The 22,500-nt window shown below is 51.3% G+C and overlaps 1 protein-coding gene across 1 annotated transcript in view; it reads right to left on the bottom strand.

Annotated features, from left to right (window-relative positions):
- Window positions 1-1,795: 1,795 nt before the first annotated feature.
- The window catches only part of LOC119089659 (altered inheritance of mitochondria protein 3), a gene marked incomplete in the record, with an annotated part of 95,585 nt that continues 74,880 nt past the window's right edge, over window positions 1,796-22,500 (bottom strand). The window contains 5 exon segments of the mRNA XM_037212455.1: window positions 1,796-2,850; window positions 5,109-5,225; window positions 11,940-12,064; window positions 13,241-13,361; window positions 14,032-14,095. Coding sequence (XP_037068350.1) covers window positions 2,726-2,850; window positions 5,109-5,225; window positions 11,940-12,064; window positions 13,241-13,361; window positions 14,032-14,095 — 552 coding nt within the window.

Here is a 22,500-nt window from a genome sequence, read left to right as displayed (position 1 = left end):
TGTTATGTGCGACGGTCTTGCCCTTTTTCCCTGGTGGTCTTGCCTATTTTGCTGGGATTTTATATTGTTTACTTGCGTTCACTCATTTGGTTATGACGTTTATCTTAAAGGAAATGTTCCACCTTTGAGGATGATAAAGCAAGCGTCAAGTGCGATGAATCAAGGTACCTTTTCATTAGTGGTGCATTTTTAGGCGGAAAAGACTTTTCTATGCAGTTTATTCTTTTTACTTAGTAAATATTTTCCTCACTACATCGCTGTTTAATAGCGTCATGGAACTTACGTAGGTTGGTCAGTGCCTTAGCGAGGAACATTATTCACATAGATAAGACAGTAGTATTAGCCTTATTCCTCGGAGACAAAAATTTATCGGCAACATGCCTTCATCGAAACAATGGCAGAAGCAAAATAAATGCAAAGAGGAAAACAAATGCTATTGTTTCGATAAAGGCACGTTGTCGAAATATCAACCCAACTATATGTTCATTCTCCTGGTTTTCCTTCGAGGAATCAGGCTAATACTATTGTCTTATCTGCGTCATGGAACGGTTGACGACGTTGAGGTTCCGCCAAGCTAGCCTTGGGAAGTGGCCACCACAGCACTTATCTGTGGTGATTCCGTCTTCTGGGAGGTTACCGTAGCGGTGCTGGGGTTTTGCCGAACCAGCCGTAATTTTGGTGGTTTGCTGAACCAGTCGTAATTTTGATGGTTTGCTGAATTATCGTAAGGCTCTCGTATTTTGGTCCTTTTTAGTGTATTCTTATACAGTTATCTGTGAGTTTAAGGTGACGGAGCTGTGAGCTGCCCGAATTATCTTCGAAATGGCTATTTCATTTCGCAATGTCATACAAATGTGGGACACTATCTTTAAACCACTTGATCCCAAGCTCCACTTCCGTCATAAGTCGTGCCACTGGCCACATTTTTGCGCTGTATAGCACAAGTCGTAATTTGTTTTCAAAGCTTGCACTCAAACTGGTCGAAGGTCATCCGTCGATCGATAATGCCGCGAGTCGTCCCGACGACGCCCGACACGAATAATTCGTTGATCATATTTGTGTTGGCCCTCAATGCTACATGGCAAATCAGTCGACGCCATTTACGTAACATTTCTTTAACGCCATGAATGTCTGGATGACCTTGAACTAATTTGCATGAAATAGTCTGCCAAAAGTTCGCGTGCGTCTAGCTTGGAAAAGCTTTAAAAAGGGCATGGCTGTGACCTGCATTTGTGACCTGCACGTTGAGGTTCCGCCAAGCTTGCCTTGGGTGCCTCGGGAAGTGGCCACCATAGCACTTAGTTGTAGTGCTTCCGTCTTCTGGGAGGTTACCGTAGCTGTGCTGGGGGTTTGCTGAACCAGTCGTAATTTTGATGGTTTACTGATGAGTTCCTGGAATACCGCTGAGTCCCACGCCGGCGTCCCTTCGCCGCAACACGCCACATACGAGTGGCAAATTGGAAAATAATATGGAATGAGGGCAAACTTGCATGGGTGTTAAAAACGACAGCAGGGAATAAGCTTTGCGAGAATAGAAAACAACTCCATGGTTTCACGGTGTGGCTCAGCCTATCGCTTGACATTAATGGCCGACGAATTCGCCCAAGCCTGCGTGAGACGCGCCTCTGGACTGGCCACTCATGGTGGTGTAAGTGCAGCCCCTGCGTGAGACGCGCCTCTGGACTGGCCACTCATGGTGGTGTAAGTGCAGCCTGCGCAGCGCGCTGTGGTGCGGTGATATTCTTTCTCGATGCCTGACGTCAGCATGATTGAGGCCGTTCAGAACAGAACAGTGCTTCGTTCTCGTGTTTTATTGGTTGTATTCGTTTCCACCGCGTACGACAAAAGCACCCAAGCCGTACGTAGCAGAACACAGTCACTAAACGCGCATGAAAACATACCGGAGTTTTCAAAACAGCAATCACTCTTCAACTTCTTCCGATAGACCAATAAACAAAATAAACGAGAATTATCATCGCCGCGTAGATGTAGGGTGAGTGCAGGACAAGCAAGATGCAAAAATGATTTATCTAGTGCTCTCCGATATCGAGACAGAGAGATGTACACAGGCCGACAGGGTTCAGTGTTACGCTCTGAGTTTCCATCACCAATGGCGTGGATCCATATGCAAACGAAACGTCATCAGCCACGGCAAACGCGATCGTTTCATTGCCCGCTGTCGGCACGCAGCCGCCACAAATGACGTCACGGTTCACGTCCCGCACAGATGTCACAGTGACGGGCTGTCAAGGCCACAAGTGGCTGCGGGCCGTGACAAAGAGCATAGAACACCACACCGGAGGACTCCAGCCCCAACACACGGGCCAGTCTGTGCCACATGCGCCAATAAAACTAATGACGTCAATCTTACGTCACTGGGCGTAAAACAGTGATGAGCCAGCAGCCACAGGTCTTGTTTTGACTTCTGGCGATGCCACGGCTTATGTGAGGGCACGGGACCAGCAGTGCACATTTAGCCCGGCCCAGCTACCAATGACGTAAGCATTATGCCACGTTTTCAATCGTGTCACGGTCTGAGTAAATACAGCGAGCTGGGTGTAGACCTTGTGACTGCCTGGAGCGCCAGTGACGTGTGATTACGTCACGGTCGAGGCGCGCGTGTCAGGGTCACCACAGTCGCGCTCACCAATGACGTCATGATTATGTCACGATCGGGGTTCGCGTGCTGGGCTCACCATAGCCGCTCCCGCCTGTGACGTCATGATTACGCCACGGCCTGTGTGAACGTGACGGGCCTGTAGTAGATGCCGTGGTCGGTCCAGCCGCGCGGGGCCGTGTTGTAGTTGGCAGCTCTCTGGCGTCGCTTCTCCTCCATCGCCCTGATGCTCTCTGTAGAGACAGCGTTAAATACAGGATGTTCTACTCTCCATAGCGTTTAGCTCTGGGGTACGAGAGTGATGCGGCACGGTCAGGACGGCACTGACTGATATTGACTGACTGGCATTGACTGACTGGCATTGACTGACTGGCATCGACAGGCGCTGACGGCATGCTGCTAACAACACAATAATGACAACAAGTTACTGATACCATAACAATGACATCAAAGCGCTGAGAGAGCAATGATGACGACACGAGCCTCACAAATGGGATTGGTTGAAAACACAGCGTTAGTCGTATTGACGCCATGCTACAAGATCTTGTATGATCAAGACACTGCTGACATTGCAACGATGCTGTGACAATACTGGATACCCGGCTGGTAGCAGTACATCCTGCTCCGATATTCATCACTCTACGAAGGAATTGTACTGGAACGGTGTGCACTCATGTAAACTGCTGTATCACTAGGGCTTTGCGTGTTTCACGCGCAATCTGACCGGACTGACCCGACCGCTGACCTGTCGGCCGGCACTTCATTTATATTACTCACCAGAGGGCCTGGTTTTGTGATGCACAACCTGGTCACAGTCGTAGCTTTTTACAATAAATGGCCTTCCATAATGTATTGTCAAACACCGTACCGTATTTTATGTTGATGGCAATTCATGTGTACTTCGAAGCCAATGAAATCTTTACGAGTGCACTAACACTAATACAATGGCACTACCCCATAATTTGCATTATGAAAGCATGCAAATTCAAAAGATGCTGATTCCAGATGCTGTGAGCGGCTATTTGAAAAGCTATGTGGCGCACAGATGCGTCATATACTTGTACTTGGAAAATGCTCTTTAGTTCTTGGAAAATGTCATTTTGTCCCTGGAAGATGTCCTCGGAAGTAAGTTGTAATTTGCTGCAAGCCGTAGAGGATTGCATGCAGATTGCTCCACTTTACTTTCGAAAGCAGATTGCTGGAAAGTTTATCTGGAACAACGATCTGCGCAAAACTCTGCGCTGTAGTGGGGCTATGCCATTTGAGACAATTACGGTAATATTGAGCTTTTAAAATCGAGCTTCGGTAAAATGTCGTTCGTGCTATCGTCCTCGTACAGCGTGTTACGATGTACACAATGTTTTGACTAATTACTCCTCCAGCGGTCGTGGGATTTTATTGAGCCCCAAAAAAGACTAAATGGTGTTTGGCTTCAACTCGGGTTTCATGTGCTCGTCACAACACAAAATTATCATTGCTTGAATTTTAACCGAGGCCACCTGATTTCGAATTCAGCATTTTGCCGCTGAGCTAACCGTGAAGGACTTCCTGAAAGCATGATGTAAGATCCCGAGATGTGTTTTTACCAAAAGTTAAAATGCATGCCAGATAACAGAAGTTTCGCCATCAGCACGAGCCAGAAACCAACGAGGTAACGCCAGCAAAAGAACATCAATAAAGCCGAATTGGTTCGAGCAACACCAACAATAACGAACTAACGACCCACCACTGAAACAGCACTGTTCGGCCCCGCACAGTGGCAACGCTGCAAGGTGGCGACTACAGCCGACGCAACGCTGACAGAAGATCGCTCATAACACAGCACCGGTACAATCCAGACGGCATGAAGCTGACACCGTGATGGCGATGATGTACGGTACGACTAGGATGCAACACAGGAAGGACATAGGAATATATCAAGCATGCCGGATATACAACAGCGCATTCAGTTAGAAGGTCTGTTCTACATTTCAAGGCACTGAACCAAACATCGTACATGACGAAATAAGCTTACTTGTAACCATTTGTATACTTTTAAATGAAAAAACTGCTCTAGACATCATAATTTTTCTGTTAAGTTAAGATGCTCCTACACACGTCACTGTTTTATTACGTCATCGTATCTCGCAAAATGCTCTTCGAGAGCCAATCGATGGCCGTCACATTTTAAAATCATGCTTACGAACGCCAGATATGAACGACTTGACAATCATATTTCTATCGGCCTTGTTCGCCGCTTGGCTTAGGGAACGGAAGGGTTTGAGTGACGTTATCATGACATCATGAATGCCAAGGTGACCTTGACACACTTTTTCTGAAATAGTATCCCCATTTTCGCGGGCCTGCAGCTCAGAAATCAGACGGGTTTGGGTCTTGAGAAAGGCAGGGCTGTGAACTGCGCCAAAAGGTATTCAAGATAACTATTTCTGTCCAAAGTCCCATATAAATGCGAAACCACACCTCTGTCCTCCGCAATGACGGTTCATCTTACCCTGCACACTGTCAGAGAGTGTACACGTGGGTGGCGGCTGGCGGCTGAGCGGCGCCGTCGGCGCGATGTCGGGCACTGTATCCGGAACGTCGTTGACAGGCGCCGGGAACACCGGGGCTGTCGACAGAGCAAAGCCACGTGACCTATCCTAGCCCCTGCGGTAACCAACACACCCCACGTGTGCTAGAGCATGCTGGAATGCAGGGCGTCGGCTGAGGTTAGTGGGATCCACGTCCCGAGGATGAGCTGTGGATCACGCGCCTTGGAGCTCGTCCTGTCATCACTGACCCGGCGCCCACGTCACGGATACCGGAACAAAGGATACATGCGGACGTTGGAAAGTCGAGTCGACTGTCGAGCCGGCAGAGACAGTCGAGTGGTCGAGTCGACTGTCGAGCCGGCAGAGACAGTCAGGTAGTCGAGTCGGCTTTCGAGCCGGCAGAGACTGTCAGGTAGTCGAGTCGGCTGTCGAGCCCGCAGGGACACTCGAGTAGTCGAGTCGGCTGTCAAGCCGGCAGAGACAGTCGAATAGTCGAGTCCGCTGTCGAGCCGGCAGAGACAGTTGAGTAGTCTAGTCGGCTGTCGAGCCGGCAGAGACAGTCGGGTAGTTCAGTCGGCTGTCGAGCCAACAGAGATAGTCGAGTAGTCGTGTCGGCTGTCGAGCGGGCAGAGACAGGCGAGAATAAAATGTGGGACATAAAGGAGCCAGTGTAAAAATATCAGTTAAAAAAGTCACATGTTAACGAGAGCATCAGATGTTTGCGCCAACAGTCATTTACTCACAGCATTGTGCGCACCATAGCATGACAACGGAATGAGAAAAAACATCGTAGATAAGACCGTAGTATTAGCTTTGTTCCTCGGAGAAAAACCAATGAGGATGGTGACATATCTTTATATCTCTACATCTCTATTTTCCTAGTTTGTCTTCGAGGAATAAGGCTAATACTATTGCCTCATCTCTGTGAATAATGTCCTTCGCTAATGCACTAAGCAACTTAAGCAACTTTGAACGGAATGAACGCATCGTGCTCAACACGACTGCACACTGCATGGCCAGCTGCGAGTGAGCTTGCTCATGGTATTCCGCTTTCGCGACTGTTCTAAGACGTATGCGAGCGTTGGCGAGCGTGGCGCAACAGATGCCCCTGGTGTTCAGCCCGGTCGAAGAAGCCTCAGCCTAACAAAGTGACACGGCGACTCCAGGCTATCTCACCCATCAAGAGCATTTTATTTTCTGAGCCCGGCAGGCACGCATCTGTGGACCTCTGCGCCCTGTAGCGGGACCAGGTGTTCGGATCTCATCGCCAACGCCGAACATACCCAGCGCTCTTTATCGCCAATGACGAACATACCCATACACCTATCCCGCAGCAGCAAGGGGGTAATGACGGAAACAGAATGGCCCAGCAGGACGGAATAGCAGGACGGAATAGCAGGACGTTAGCAGGACGGAATAGCAGGACGGAATAGGACTGAATAGCAGGACGTTAGCCCATTTTGACGCTTTTCTTGGGACACTGCGCCTCGTGCCCCTTTGTTTCGCCGATCACGTTATTTCCGCCTCAGTTTGTAATGCTGTGCCTGAAGCCAGCGAGCCAATGGAAGCAGGGCTGGATCCATCGACAAATCTCGAGAGGTTTCAGTCCATTTAAGACGTCAGAACTTCGGATCTCGAGACAACTGCACTAACATCAATCAAGATTGCACAAATAGCTACATCTTGCACAGACTTAAGGAGTGGCCACGGCCCGGTCGCCTCCCTTAAATCTGGTGTTTGGGGCTAGGGACTGAGGTCAAGCGGGGTGCCGCTGCTTCTGCTCGTGCAGCTACTGATGACGTCAGCTACCCGTGCTCGTGCAGCTACTGATGACGTCAGCTACCCGTGCTCGTGCAACTACTGATGACGTCAGCCACCCGTGCTGGTATAACTACTGATGACGTCAGCTACCCGTGCTCGTAAAACTACTGATGACGTCAGCTACCCGTGCTCGTGCAACTACTGATGACGTCAGCCACCCGTGCTCGTACAACTGCTGATGACGTCAACTACCCGTGCTCGTATAACTACTGATGACGTCAGCTACCCGTGCTCGTGTAACTACTGATGACGTCAGCTACCCGTGCTCGTTCAACTACTGATGACGTCAGCTATCCGGGCATTAGTCGGAGCCCAGTTACCGATCCGGTGCAGTAATAAGGTAAAATAAAAGCGAGATACAAAGGAAAACATGAGAATGACGGAAAAATCCTACCAAAGGTAGCAGTAAAACCAAAACATGAAGTAGATAACGTAAAAACAGCATCAATGAAATAAAACCAAGAATGTTACAATGCAGTCATTCGTTGTTGATTGTTTAAGGTTACTTTAAGGCATGTAAACACTGTTCCAGATAAACTTGGGACTCTGGGCTCAAGCCTCGCGGCACGGCCAGCATGGAGCGATGGCCGGCCAGTATGGATGGCTGGCAGAGAGGTATTGAGCCAGGACGGAAATAAAACATTAGCTGGTAGACATTCAAACAATGATCTGGGCTCCTTCAGAGCTCACAGAGCTACAAATTACAAAACAAAAATTGCCAAACAATTTCTTGTGAGTGAACTGCACACAATCTCACTTAAGAGGAAGACACTGCGAAAGCTCGGCGTGCTGCGAAGACTTAATTCTGTCATGTCCAAAAAGAAATTCCGGACGTCGTTTTTAGAGCTGTTGATCCCTATAGCCAGACATCGTGTGTTGATATCTACGGTCATCATGCGCGCAACATTATGCATATTGAGGAGTTCAGGCGGCACACGTCCTCATCACAGTTTCTCGTTTACGGCCGTTTGCTTGCCGCTGCTGCGAGTGACCCCCTTTTGCTTAGCTGTATTTGTATTATGACGTAGCTGTACGGAATGTTTGGGGGATGTCTAAGTGCTGGTGAACTAATTATTCAGACTACTATCTCCGCCAACTGTTTCATTGTTCACACAGCGTTTTGTGTGGTCACTTCCCCATGCGGTCGTCAACGGCCGTTAGATGCTAGTTACCCCACTCCTCTACGCAGTCGTCGGGTGTTGGTTATTCCACTTCTCCACGTGGTCATCCCGGGTTATTTGCTCCAGACAAGGACCTAACCATGCCTGGCGTACGGTCGCGCATGTTCGAACGTTTGCCGGTCGGCGCCCGAGGCGGTCACGAACCGAAACTGGGCGTCAGCGGTGCCATTGCTGAAGACGAAAATCCGAACAATTATTACGTTTGTAGCGCGGTGCTTCGCAGGCAGTCTTCCCTTCGACACAGAATTCATTTCACAGATGGCCAACCTTGTTTTGACTTATTTCCAGGACATCAGAAGTCCTCCGCTTAGTGCTCAGCCTAGTTGCTTAATGCACGAGGCTCCAGAAATGCCGTTTGTATAGCATTTCACCGAAGCCGTGAAGAGCCTCCCATTTCCGTCATTAGTACACGTCCCAAGAGACGATGCGAGGAGACATCAGGTGCCGGATCGGTCCGGCCGGCCTCTGCTCCCTCGGTGCACCGGCGACGGAGCGAGCGTGGGCAGGGCCGTACCTAAACGCGCCTCACGGGTACGTGCTGCTGCTTTCTCAACTGCCACACGTACATCACATATACTTTCGGGAAAGTCGCAGCATATCACGTGAGTTTTGTCGACAAATTTACGGAGCCTCCTCGTCAGGAAATCCTGAGCACACCCCTGCGCCGGTGCTGCGCCGGCTGGTGCGACTCGCTCATAACGCCAAGCGGTGAGCAGGGGCCAGTCAGTCAGGCAGACAGCGCGACGGTGTGGGTCCGCTCAGCCTGTCACGGTCGAACGGGCGGCGCCGTGTGACCCCAGGGGCGGAGTCAGGGGTCACAGAGCCGTGCGGGCTCGGAGCGCGGCCAGGGTACCACGGGGTCGCGTGACCCCGGGGGCGCGGTCAGGGGTCACAGAGCCGTGCGGGGCTCGGAGCGCGGCCAGGGATCGTGGGGTCGTGCGACCCTAGGGGCGCGATCAGGAGGTCACAAGAAATGTTGTGACCCCAGGAGCGCGGTCAGGGGGTCACGAGAGATATTGTGACCCCAGGGGTGCGGTTGCGCCAAACTCAGGGGTGTGCCTGACGGTAGCGAGTCGTCAAGAGGTCAGATCCCTGAGTATGAGCATTGACGCATGGGCATTCATGCTCTTCCTTTTGAGCGGTTAAGGTCGGTTTGTTTACGGCTGCTCAGGCGATTTCTGTTGTTTTCTAGTGATGACCACCGGCGTGAAAGAAGCGATGGGGGGGGGGGAGGGGGAGGCGCCCCAGGCATCGTCTGACCCTCGGCACTCCATCAGCCCCAGGCATCGTCTGGCCTTCGGCGCTCCAGCAGCCCCAGACATTATCTGGACCTCGGCACCCCATCATCCCCAAGCATTGTCTGGACCTCGGCACCCCAGCAGCCCCAAGCATTGTCTGGACCTCGGCACCCCATCATCCCCAAGCATTGTCTGGACCTCGGCACCCCATCATCCCCAAGCATTGTCTGGACCTCGGCACCCCAGCAGCCCCAAGCATTGTCTGGACCTCGGCACTCCATCAGCCCCAGGCATCGTCTGGCCTTCGGCGCTCCAGCAGCCCCAGACATTATCTGGACCTCGGCACCCCATCATCCCCAAGCATTGTCTGGACCTCGGCACCCCAGCAGCCCCAAGCATTGTCTGGACCTCGGCACCCCAGCAGCCCCAAGCATTGTCTGGACCTCGGCACCCCATCATCCCCAAGCATTGTCTGGACCTCGGCACCCCAGCAGCCCCAGACATTGTCTGGACCTCGGCACCCCATCATCCCCAAGCATTGTCTGGACCTCGGCACCCCGCAGCCCCAGCATTATCAGGACCTCGGCATCCCATCATCCCCAACATTGTCTGGACCTCGGCACCCCAGCAGCCCCAGACATTGTCTGGACATCGGCACCCCATCATCCCCAAGCATTGTTTGGACCTCGGCACCCCAGCAGCCCCAGACATTGTCTGGACATCGGCACCCCAGCAGCTGTTTGACGCCGACCGCGCACGGTGAGGAAGTGACCACCAACGGCAGCCGCTCGGAAGGTCACACTTAGAAGCCGGCAGCATGCTGCCCCTGCATGCCTTAGCCACGCTGGCGTCAGTGTTCAGTCAAGCTTTGGTCCATCACATTTAAATCACGTTCGTTTCAATGGTACTTATGTGTCTAACAGTTTGGAGAAGCGGTGCACACTTGATGCAGTTTGTTTGGGAGCACTGCAAACCTTCAGATCAGCTCTACGTTGCGCAGCCGACTACCAATAAAAGCCTTACAGATGAGACAATATTTTGCCGATTTGCGCAGAGAAGGCTGAGACTCTGATACCGTTGTACCAATGGGCTTTCTGAGCTGAAGACCCGCCAGAGGCGTCGGGAGCCCGTTAACTCAGATAGGCTGTTAAACCTGCACAAACAACCGGATACAGTAATACCATGCCCTATAAGGCTTGTATCGTTTTCCTCGCTACATCGCTAGCCGTGCGCATTAGATGCTTGTTATGATCGCGGTGTTTAACATTCGTGGTAGAGTTATGTTTGCAGCCGTTCGCCGGAAAAGCCTCGCGAGGCACCTGAGGCCCGGACATCGTTAGCGGTCTTCAGGAAAGCCATCCCACCATGCAATGGCGCGCGCCGCCGCCGCTGCCGACAGCCCTTCAAATTAGCATTCAAACTGATAGCAAACTAGTGGCCAAAGTGTCGAAACTAGGGGTATTGAGGCAGGCCATTCGACTGTGAAACACCGCACAGATTCGTTTCTCTCCAAAACCATCCCAATTCAGACCGACTTCAAAGCTCAAACTCGGCGTAACAACAGGCAGTAATAACAGACCGTAACAACAAACAGTAACAACAGGCAGTAACAATGGACAGAAGCAACAGGCAGTAACAACGGGCAGTAACAACGGGCAGTAACAACAGACAGTAACAACAGACAGTAACAACAGGCGTCCGGATGAAGCGAGAGGCAAGTTCCGACTCAGAACCCAGTGCGATGAAAAGTTATGCGACTTATGCGCCTCGAGCCATTGACACTTTCACGTGGTGATCAGCGGGCATGTATCACGAACTGCCCAAGGAATTTAGCACGAAAGCCGCTCGGACAAATGCCCACGCACATCTGTCCAGAAATTTCAAAAAATTCATTTTTTTTCAAATCAAACATAAAGTAAAAATTCAAAACACCAAAATTTCATCTTTCATAGGACAGCCCCGCAGTTCATGACAGCTGACGTACATCGGATGCAGATATCCTTGCGACCACTGAGATGTGTTGTCATGTATCGCCTGGCGCTAACCCCGATGGATGTGGCCGAGCACAGTGGAAATTTCAGCCGGAGATACAAGTGGATCGCGTATGGTTTGCACATAGGTCACATAACTTTATTCGTTTAATCGTCCCATGGTCGGCGTTCCCATCTCTGCATCCCATTGAATGATCGCTATTAAGTGGGAGGAGTGACAGGACGTTTTTCCCCTTCTTCCGTCACAACACTGGTACGCCCCGCAAGCAGAGCCAGTCGCAACTGTACACAAATCAGACAAAGCGACGTCGGCTGTCGGAAAGCCTGGCCTGGAAAGAGGCTTGGATTCGGCCATTGGAAGAAACGATGGAGCTCATGGGGTCATCTGGGCTGAGCTGTTGCTGTTAACTGGGGCTTTACAGCACGGTCAGTGCTGAGAATACAGGAGCCAGCTGCATGTCCCCTGGCAGGAAAGGCGGACACCGCTGGGAAATCGAACCTCGCACCTCTGGCTTTCCCAGACGCGCAGCTTAGCCCCTGCACTGCCGGACCCCTCTGACCTGCGTCGGGAACGCCCCAGCCTCGGGCGGCGCGCGGGCTGTACACGCCGTCGGTGGGGAACCGCGGCGGCTGCGGCGACTGGCACAGCTCCTCCAGCAGGACTGGCTTCACCGGCGCCGGCGACCTGGGACGGAGCCAACAGGTCACACACAGTGACATCAGGGAGGAGCCGACGCGGGTCACACACAGTGACGTCAGGGAGGAGCCGACGCAGGTCACACACAGTGACGTCAGGGAGGAGCCGACGCGGGTCACACACAGTGACATCAGGGAGGAGCCGCTGCAGGTCACACACAGTGACGTCAGGGGGGAGCCGCCGCAGGTCACACACAGTGACGTCAGGGGGGAGCCGCCGCAGGTCACACACACAGTGACCTCAGGGGGGAGCCGCCGCAGGTCACGCTTAGGGACTTCAGGGAGGAGCCGACGCAGATCACACACAGTGGCCTCAGGGAGGAGCCGCTTCAGGTCACACATGAGGACCCCAGGAGGGAGCCGCTGCAGGTCACTTACGGCGAAGATGGCAGGAGCAGGCGCTGGGCTACACGGGAACGGCACGGCGGGCGGGGGGTGGGGGGTGGGGTGGGGTCGTGTTTCACACAGGACCGGAATCACGCGGAGAACAGGAGCCTGACGATAGGAGCCACCGTGGCGTGCCTCGGAGAAGACGGCACTGGGGCGCATGCGCGGGCCCGCGGGCGGAGCCACACACGTCAACGCCCAGAGAAGGAACAACACGATACACACAGCAGGCATTAGGGAAGAATCGCTGGGTCACATACGAGAATCTCTGGAGTCACATACGAGTCACTGAGTCATATGCAAGGAGCTCTGCGAGGAGCTACTGAGTCAAATACGAGGATCTCGGGGAGGAGTCCTATGCGAGGATCTGAGGAATGAGTCACTGAGTCACCTGTTAGTCACAGATGACGTTTCAGCGCCAACGGCCACGACAACTACGTAGGTGATAAAACAATGGGAAGATGGAAAGGCTCATAAGCTCGTGTTGGGATGGGAACAGCTGTGACTGGGATTTGAGCCCCCAAAAGACTGAATTGGGTTTGGGATTGGGATCTGGACAAAGCTGAACTGGACCCTGGGGCCTTACTGGAACTGTACCGAGACCGGGACTACACTGACGCAGGAAACCAAGGCGGCGAATAGGACTGAGCCGAACGGGACCAGGGGCGGCGACAGGACTGACACCAGGAGGCCTGGTCGAGACAGGCTGCTAAGGTCGGGGCTTATTGGGCGCCTCTCGGGGCCGGCGCAGCCCAGTGCTCTGGCGGGCGGCACGTACACGACCGGCGGTGTCGGACGCCGGGTGGTCGGCCGCTCTCCGGGCCGGCTCTGCTCGGGGTGTTCCTCGTCCACCACCCACTTCTCTGACCGCTTCTTGCGCTTGGCGAAGATCTGGCCACCTGCCGCCGCGTGCGAGCACCTCGTCAGAAGAGCCACGGCGAGGCCGGTGCTAGTGACGATGTTGATGGTAATCTTTGAGTTTCAGAGGCGCGTCGCGAGCAGTGGTCATTTTACGCTGCAGATCACAAGTAAACAAGACGAGCCTGATGTTAGTTGCAGCGGTAAGGCGCTGCTATGCACGTCTGTTAAACACTATACTATTAAACTCAATATAGCTATTGAGCACCGTTGTTAGACGCTGCGAACGCGGTTGTTAGACGCTTTAAGATGCTGTTTTTGGACGTTGTAAGACACAGCTATAAAGCGCCGTTATATGGTTGTTAGATGGTTGTTTGGCGGGTGTTAGTGTTAAACGGTTGTTTAAACGGTTGTTAAGTCGCTATTTTATTGCACGCAGGGGTGTCTGGGAGACAGCAGTGCCAGACCATCTAAAACAGCTGCTGGACCAAGCCTCGTTTTCAAGCACATTCTTTCCCACCATGAATCGAAGGTAAAGTTCATGAAAGGCAGGGCAGCCATAGCACACCCGGTCTCTTTTGGTGTTGCGGTCATGTTGGGAGAGCCAATGTAAGCACGGACGAGCGGCCGAGACCGCGGTCACGAACACCATGCTATTTAAGCTGTTTTTAGACCAGCAGCTGAAATCGACACGTGCCATAATGAACTTGCCTTTTCCGTTGGCGGAGTGAAGATCTTTAACAAGTTCGGAGCATATTTCTGGAGACAGACCATCCTGAAATGCCAAGAAATGCATCATGAGATCAGAAATATACGTGCAATCGCCTACAAACAAGACCTCTCGTAATAGACGAGACACCAGAATATCGTACGAGTTCCAAAGGTAGTTGCTTAATCGAAGGAAATTATACAGTTCAAGCTATGCGTAGTTTCAGTGCATTTGAAGGCATCATCATAAAATAAGAATTATTGCTGTTGAGCTTCCTTTGTCCGGCTGTATACTCAAGTCAGGAGACCGTTTGGTGCGATAGGTGGCAAATATGCGGGAGAGAACGCTTGTGCGAGATGAACCATTTCGTTGTATTCGTAATGCACGGAAAAAACCCAGAGAACCCACATATTACAATGTCGTATCGAAAAATATTAACAGCGGAAAGCGCACCGTTCCGGTCCATGAAAGCTTTTTTCGACCATAGCCGTGTAGCATGCAGGTAAGATATTAGCAAGCGGCTTAAGCTTTATTTTCGGACAAACGATTTACATTAACGAACTGAAGCTTTCCATGGATATAAACGACGACAGCTTTCACCTTATTAGGTTAGCCGAGGATAATTGCTTTTAATACACTGCCTCTGTATCTCCCGGGGTTGCCTTGTATGACTTTTTATCTTGATGTATAGTGTTCTTGTAGGGGCATGCGCACGGGTGTCGATTTGCATCGTTTTGTGAGGGTCCTGCCTCCCTAACCAATGTTGAGTTGTCATCCCCCGATATTCATTTTGGACCCGCATTCCAATGGTTCGCGCTGGAATATTACAAAAAGGAAAATCCTGATGATTGCACAAAGACGATCTTCTTTTATCCTTCCTGGTAGCGACGTCGCCATGGCGGGTGCCGCTAGTAACTTAAAGCCGCAACCTCAATATTTTGTCCGCAATGGATGGATAACGCTAGACATGGGGGTAAACCACCTGATAAGTTGACTTTTTGAGTTCGTCAAATGTACTGACGGTGTGACAAAATCTCGTTTTCACAATCAAGCATTCTTATCTTAAGCCCTCTACCGGCCGTCGTCGGCTGTCGGCTGACATGAGATTGCATCAGCCATAAGGCGCCTTTGTTCTAGCTCAGACACGTACACTGACCGCATTCCAATCGCGCCCTCGGAGCCTGAGGTCTGCCTGGCTTCCGAAACGCTATCCGATACTTCCCCTAAAAAGTCGCCTTCAGCGAGCGTCTCACCACCTGCCACTCGCATCAATCAGCTCTGGGATCGCAAGGCGATACCCTACTTTTTAATTGGTTTAGGCGACCATCGGGCGACATCGCACTCGTTTCTCATTGGTTAACATCACGTCATATCTGTACCATACGACCATGGATCAGTGCCTACGCGTGCTGTATATAAACTGTACCATTGTTGACCGTGTCCTGTTTTCTCCGGGCTCGAAGACGTGAAATCGCTGTCGGTCGTGTGTGTGAAGGTTGTGGTGTGAGTGTCGGTGTGTGTGAAGGTTGTGGCGTGAGTGTCGGTGTGTGTGAAGGTTGTGGCGTGAGTGTCGGTGCGTGTGAAGGTTGTGGTGTGAGTGTCGGTGTGTGTGAAGGTTGTGGCGTGAGTGTCGGTGTGTGTGAAGGTTGTGGCGTGAGTGTCGGTGCGTGTGAAGGTTGTGGCGTGAGTGTCGGTGCGTGTGAAGGTTGTGGTGTGAGTGTCGGTGTGTGTGAGGGTTGTGGTGTGAGTGTCGGTGTGTGTGAAGGTTGTGGCGTGAGTGTCGGTGAGTGTGAAGGTTGTGGTGTGAGTGTCGGTGTGTGTGAAGGTTGTGGTGTGAGTGTCGGTGTGTGTGAAGGTTGTGGTGTGAGTGTCGGTGTGTGTGAAGGTTGTGGCGTGAGTGTCGGTGCGTGTGAAGGTTGTGGCGTGAGTGTCGGTGTGTGTGAAGGTTGTGGCGTGAGTGTCGGTGTGTGTGAAGGTTGTGGCGTGAGTGTCGGTGCGTGTGAAGGTTGTGGTGTGAGTGTCGGTGTGTGTGAGGGTTGTGGTGTGAGTGTCGGTGTGTGTGCGGGTTGTGGTGTGAGTGTCGGTGTCTGTGAAGGTTGTGGTGTGAGTGTCGGTGAATGTGAAGGTTGTGGTGTGAGTGTCGGTGCGTGTGAAGATTGTGGTGTGAGTGTCGGCGCGTTTCAGTGTACAGAAAATAGAAGACCTGTTTGACAAGACCTCTCTTTAGTACTCGAGAGAAATCCTGGCACCAGCGAGGTCTCCACTTGTATTAACTATCACGCTAACAGTCATAAATCTGCTACAGACGAGCACAAAAAAGATTCCCGCCTGGATCCACTCCTACAGAACTGTTAAGCTACTTATATTTAAGAATGTTTTTAAAGATACAATACAAAGATACAAAATTTACAAAACGAATTGCCTTTCAGCAGAACAAAGTGGGCTAATTCCGTTAAAAATGGGGAGAGGGTTAATACGACCTAATATAGGAATAAGGACGACCTAAAAATAGCTCGTCGGGCCCTAGCCCCGGCCCTTTAATCATTGACAAGAGCTGATGCTCCGGGGCATGCGTGCACCATGCTATTGTCATTGAGTGTTCTGCTGTTCACAATGTGCAAAAATGTTGGCATATTAATTGGACAAGTATGACATTATTCAATCTGTTACAGTGCCTTTGTAAAATGTTTTACGTCAAGTGTTCCCAGCAACGTCCCAAGGTCAGGATTCTTAATGGCTGCTAATCATGTTGTGTGGTTCACCACAAGACATAAAGCTCAATACCTAAACCCATCTGAAAAGGGCATGTCAGCTGGAACAAAGTGAATTTTGTTACCTTTTATACCTTTTAGAATTTGAGAAGGAACACACTGGTGTGCTGTGCAGTATTGCTCGAAGTATGCCAAGTCAGGCATCCACAGCTATGCCGTGCGGCATAACCGACGGGCAAGCGTCTTACCATTATTGCTCACAAGACTGCGTAACGAACGAGGACGCCTCGTAACACATGGGACGCTATCATGCGTTAACGTCCTCATGAATCTGCGCGCACCATTATGTATGCAGGCTTCGTTCCGGGGACTCTCCCTACTTTTACGAGTCTTACCATAGGCCAGCCTCGACATCGCCGTGGGCCGCGCCTCGCGACCCCAATCCGATCGAGCCGGCACTGTGAGAGACGACTTCGAAGCCCACCAGACCCCCGCTACGGACTCGTGTTTATATCAGACGAGTGAGAACGTTAACTGCGTTGCGATGGGGAGAGGAAGGTGAGAATACAGACCACTTTTTGACCACCGAAGCTCATAAAATGTAGGGAACCGCAGTTCACATCGTATACTCTGCGGGAATTGGCACCAGTGCAAGCAGGCTGTGAGGGTACCGACCTAAAGCACGTAGAATATGTATAAAACCAGCCATCTGGTATCAGTTTTGAATATACTCGATGCAAGTCAACGCATCGTGGTACCAGCAGAGTGCTTGCTGGCACGAGTACTATCTATCGCTCCCAAGAACACCGCTCCTGCAGCAGTACGGTAATGCCGGCACCAGCTCAGTGTCGGTTGTCATCATTATAGCAGAATATCGCATTTTTACGGGGCTTTTATGTGATGCATGAGCCCCTCACAGGAGACAGTGCTTATTGCTGGGAGGCATCATTCCGCTGCCGCCTTTGCGTCCCGGTAGGGAGAAGTATGACCATTGTACTTAATGTAGTGATATGCAAAAAACGAGCTGATTTTTCCACACCAGTTCAAGACTTGAAGCTCATCAGCACCCCATGAACACATACCACTGGAATTGTCCAATTTAAGACTGCCAATACATCATTTCATGATTTTCCTGCTTGAATTAATTGATTTCATCCGAGTAGCTGATCAGCTGCAAGCCATGACCCGGGTCAGACCGAAGGCGATGTCTGGGCCATTCCGTGCAAGACTGCAAAAAAAGCAAAAACACATCATCTGTTCGAGCTTTGGCCTTCAGGGCATTGGTGAATTGTGTGAAAGCTGCCTCCTCCCCCAGTGTTTGATGTTGAGTCCGTTCTTGCTTCGTCTTTGCATCTGTGAAGACACTCAGCAGCACATAAACAAGAAACGCTAGGGATGTGCTAGGGTCTTGTGCTAGGGCCTTGTGCTAGGGTCTAGCACCTAAAGCCTTTTTGATCACGCCACACCGCCATCAAATCTAGTAAACGGTTTAACTTTGCTGCGCTTTCGTGCTGCTGCTGATTTTGTGAGAATTAACAACTTCATCAGTACGGACAGTTTTCATCCTCTTCAGCTATGAAAATGAGATGAAATGTACTTCGGAGACAAGATCAACGGGGCAATAAATGTGATGCTCCATGGCAGCCGACAACAGCGGAGGTGCCCGAGTGTTGTCGCCGTCAAGTTCGGGCAGGGCGGCGCCTTCCAAAGCATTATGGGGTGGGTATGGAGCTCAGCAAGGCTTCAGGCAGGGCGGCGTCTTCCAGAGCACTATGGGGTGGGCATGCGGCTCAGCAAGGCTTCAGGCAGAATGGCGTCTTCCAAAGCACTATGGGGTGGGCGTGGGGCTCGGCAAGACTTCAGGCAGAGCGTCGTTTATTTAAGAAGCATGGGGTGGGTATGGACTCAGCACGCAAAACATAGCTTAACCTTTCCCATACCACGCGCATAACTTGTTTTTCCTTCACACACGCCCGGGTGGCCGACTATATACCATTTGCTCGTGTGGGGGGACAATTTGCCCCCCTGAGATCTAGGGAATTATGAAAGCTAGAGACACCAAATTTACAGGGTATGTTGAACCTTACGGAAACTCACTTAGGTCAGAATTTTAGCTTCTTAGATCATTAAATTAATGTCAAATAAGGTCAAGCAGGGTCAAATTCCATGTTGGTCTTCGAAGTGCCCCAAGAACCTAGGTAACTGTTTCTAAGCAAAAGGTCACAAGCGCATTCGAGGTCAGTGACGTGGTTTTACCTTTTCAAGGTCATGGTGACCAAAATCACACAAGACTGCCCTGAGTTTTGCATTTGAATAAGCCACAAAGATTACGCTAGGCAGTATGTTTTACAACAAAATGTCGACCCGAGTCATCTTAGGGAAATGACCTGTTCTGACTTCAAAGAAGTCAATGGAAGATGTACAATGCCATTCCTGCTGTCAGTAAATTCGAAATAAGCACCAGAAACTATCCCATACAGCAAGCTCTACAGCAACAAATCAGGTTAGTTTTGACCTTGGTATGACCTTCATACCTGACCTTAGGTCAACCTCGTTTGCTCATTCAATACTTATGATGCCTTATAAAGCATCTAGAGACGTATGGCTTGGTCAAACACTCCGTTGTTGTATCAGATTGAACGATTTCCTAGAAACTGCCTTATCTGAAACCGCGGCCTGACTTTGACCTACCATGCAAAGCTACCTACCTTTGACCTACCGTGCAAAGCCCGCGTCTGCCAGCGATCCATGATAGCAATGGGTCGGGTCCAATTAGCGGTTTGGAAAACGTCAACGGAAACATTGCCTGTCGCACCTCTCGCTGAAAGCACTGGCACGGCAGCGCGGTCTTGCGTGATGGCGTGACGCGTTCCAGTCAGCACGAGCGTGGCAGTCGGCCGCATCAGCCCGGAGACGCTCTCGTTCCAAGGTCAGATAAGGCCAGGCTGCGATGTCGAGCTAGGCACGCCCGACTGGTACACAATCTTCAGCAGCTGTGGTGTCGAGCTACACGCGCTCGATTGGTCCACAACCTTCAGCAGCTGTGGTGTCGAGCTACGCACGCCCGATTGGTACACAACCTTCAGCAGCTGTGATGTCGAGCTATACGCGCTCCATTGGTCCGCAGCCTTCAGCAGCTGTGAGCTACACACGGCCGATCGGTACACAACCTTCAGCAGCTGTGGTGTCGAGCTACACGCGCCCCATTGGTACACAGCATTCGGCAGGCCAGCATATGCAAGCAGCCACGGCGAACAGCTCTAGGGTAAGTGGCGCACTCAGTAGCCGGTTTTGCCCAGCCTCCAAGGTTTAAACCAATTTTCTAAAACTCGTCAGAGAATTCTAAGCCCGCTACAGCAGTATTTCAACGCCATAAGCCTTTTGCGCTGCGAGCTTCGTTTCCAACCAATCGCCGACGAGCTGGGCTCTGAACAAAAGCGCGAGCTTCCCGTTTCTGCCCGTTCGCGAGTCGGCGCGGAAGCTGTTGACGAGGTGACTCCAGAGGTCGGCGAGTAAGTGCTCTCGAAATATATCACGCGCTGCGACTTCCAGATGGATCAATACAAATGAAAATCGTACTTCTTTGCGATAGAAGCACCATACATCTAGTACAGCAGTGCGGCAGGCCGTAAATACGCAACAAAAAACCGATGGCCAGAATGCGATATGGCGACTTTGTACATCTTTTTCTTTCTTTAAGAAAAATAAAGGAGTAAAAATAGCCTGTTTCATTGACTTTTTATCTAAGATGAATTGTTACAGGAATTAAACGCCTCGCTAACGTGTTTCTCAATTTGCACAATCGCGTAAACGGTGTCGTGGGCACTATGACGTCGTTTACCAAAACTGATTGGCAATTTCAAATGAGTGGATTTTTGTTTGTTACTACCGAGGTATACCTCACGCTCTTTTCCGAAACTCATGATTTTCATCATCACCTACCCTGCATTCTGAGGCAGTTTCATTGCTCCAGCCGAACACCGGTGGAATTCGGTGCGGTGTTTGACAAATCAAATTTTCTTGGAAGCCGCGCGGAAGCAGAACATTCGGACTGCGAGGCGCCACAGCAACAGACCGGCCGCGGGGAAGCGCGCGATTCTCACAGGGCCGTGCAGACGACGTAAGGCGGTGGTAAGTAGTTCAATCAGGTGCTGTGCGGCGATACGTGAGATGTGTCTCAGTCCGTAATGTCTCTGATTGGCCTAACGAAGTGACGCCCCGGCGGCAACACGCTCGCGAATCGGTTGGCGAGGTTGTCAATCGTTAGTCTCTCCTCCCCCCCCCCCCCGCCCTATGTATCACCACTTGTCTATGCTGGTGCTTACAGTTTATGACAGCAGGTACGGAAAAATCAGCGCTTGATAGTCACGTGCTGTACGTGTCGGACATGGTTAGCTTTTATCGCCGTCACGAACTTCGTTGACGTGTCCGTCTCCTACTAAGTCACATTTTGTTTTGTTTTTGTTTTTGTTTTCGTTTTGTTTGTTTGTTTGTTTGTTTTGGCCACATAATCTTAGGACGCTGTCGCCAAATGGCGGATCCAACAACCTGTGATTGTTTTTCATATCAATTTTGTTGCCATCAGACGCGGGCTGATTTTAGGCAGCATTTATTGAATGAATGCGGCCGACGGGGCATTCGACGAGCGATCCCCTGAACTTTCATCGGAGCAACATGCACCAGCCGTTGGCTGAAGCATGTCACGTGCTCAGGATCAGATCTGACCTTAACACTTAGTGGGGCCAAGTCTCGAATGGCGGGCCTAGAGCTGGACAACTCTCCGAACATCAAGCCAGGAGAGAAAACCCTGCCTTTCGTCCTGCTGGGAAGGGGACTTGTTGCCCCCCTATAACCCTAGAGGTGATCAAGCTGGTCCGTCATGTATCCTGTGACTGGCTCAGGTCAGTCGGCTGACCGCAGGATGGCCTGCCGGAGCTCCGCCAATCCAGTGCTCCACGCCATGGGGGCAGTCTCGTCTCCGTTGCGTGACGCCTCCCTCTCCCTCCTCCCTGGCCTTCTCCCTCGCGCGACGCCTCCCTCGCCCTTCTCCCTTGCACGACGCCGCGCGACGCCTCCCTCTCCCTCGCTCGCCCTTCTCCCTTGCACGGTTCCTTCGTCTGCCTTCCTCGCGCCACGTCACGGGGTCAGTCGTTCTGTCGGTGCGCTCGACCCCCCCCCCCCCCCCCACCTTCCCCCTCTGCTTCGTAACTGACTGGGAACCGGACGCTAACGCCAGACACTGTCTGGTGTGCGGGCGTTCGAGCTACGAATAGGTGCCATACTTATTGGGGCCAGTAACCTGCTTAATGAGCTAATTCCCAGACACTGTCATGCGTTACAACGACAATCCAAAATAAACATTTCCATGAGGTGTGCAGCTTTGGGGCAAAATATAGCACGCCAAGGTAATCCTTTTCACTTTAATTTTTCACAAACATGCCATAGGCGCTAGATAGCCCTCAGGGAACAACTTCAAAGCAAAATGCATGAAAGCTTACATCAAACAGGTAAATCGTCTGCCGATGATTTATTTTGCTCAGGCATGCGTTCTTGGCATACTAGGTCTTACAAGTGATCCTCAACGGGCTGTTTCGTGATGGGTTCGGGTTCGCTCCGCGTTGACTTGTCTGCTGATTGGATTTGATTGTGGGACTCCGTATGTGTTTTTGGGCCGCCATTTTGGATGTGCGTCACGATGCATCTGCTCAGTGAGGTTCTCTCTCTCTCTCTCTCTCTCCTCTCTCTCTCTCTCTCCTCTCT

Source organism: Pollicipes pollicipes, unplaced genomic scaffold (assembly GCF_011947565.3).
Source record: "Pollicipes pollicipes isolate AB1234 unplaced genomic scaffold, Ppol_2.1 Scaffold_1600;HRSCAF=1878_pilon_pilon_pilon, whole genome shotgun sequence".
Taxonomy (NCBI): domain Eukaryota; kingdom Metazoa; phylum Arthropoda; class Thecostraca; order Pollicipedomorpha; family Pollicipedidae; genus Pollicipes; species Pollicipes pollicipes.
The sequence above is the reverse complement of the archived record's forward strand: the minus strand, read 5'-3'. Positions and strand labels throughout refer to the sequence as shown.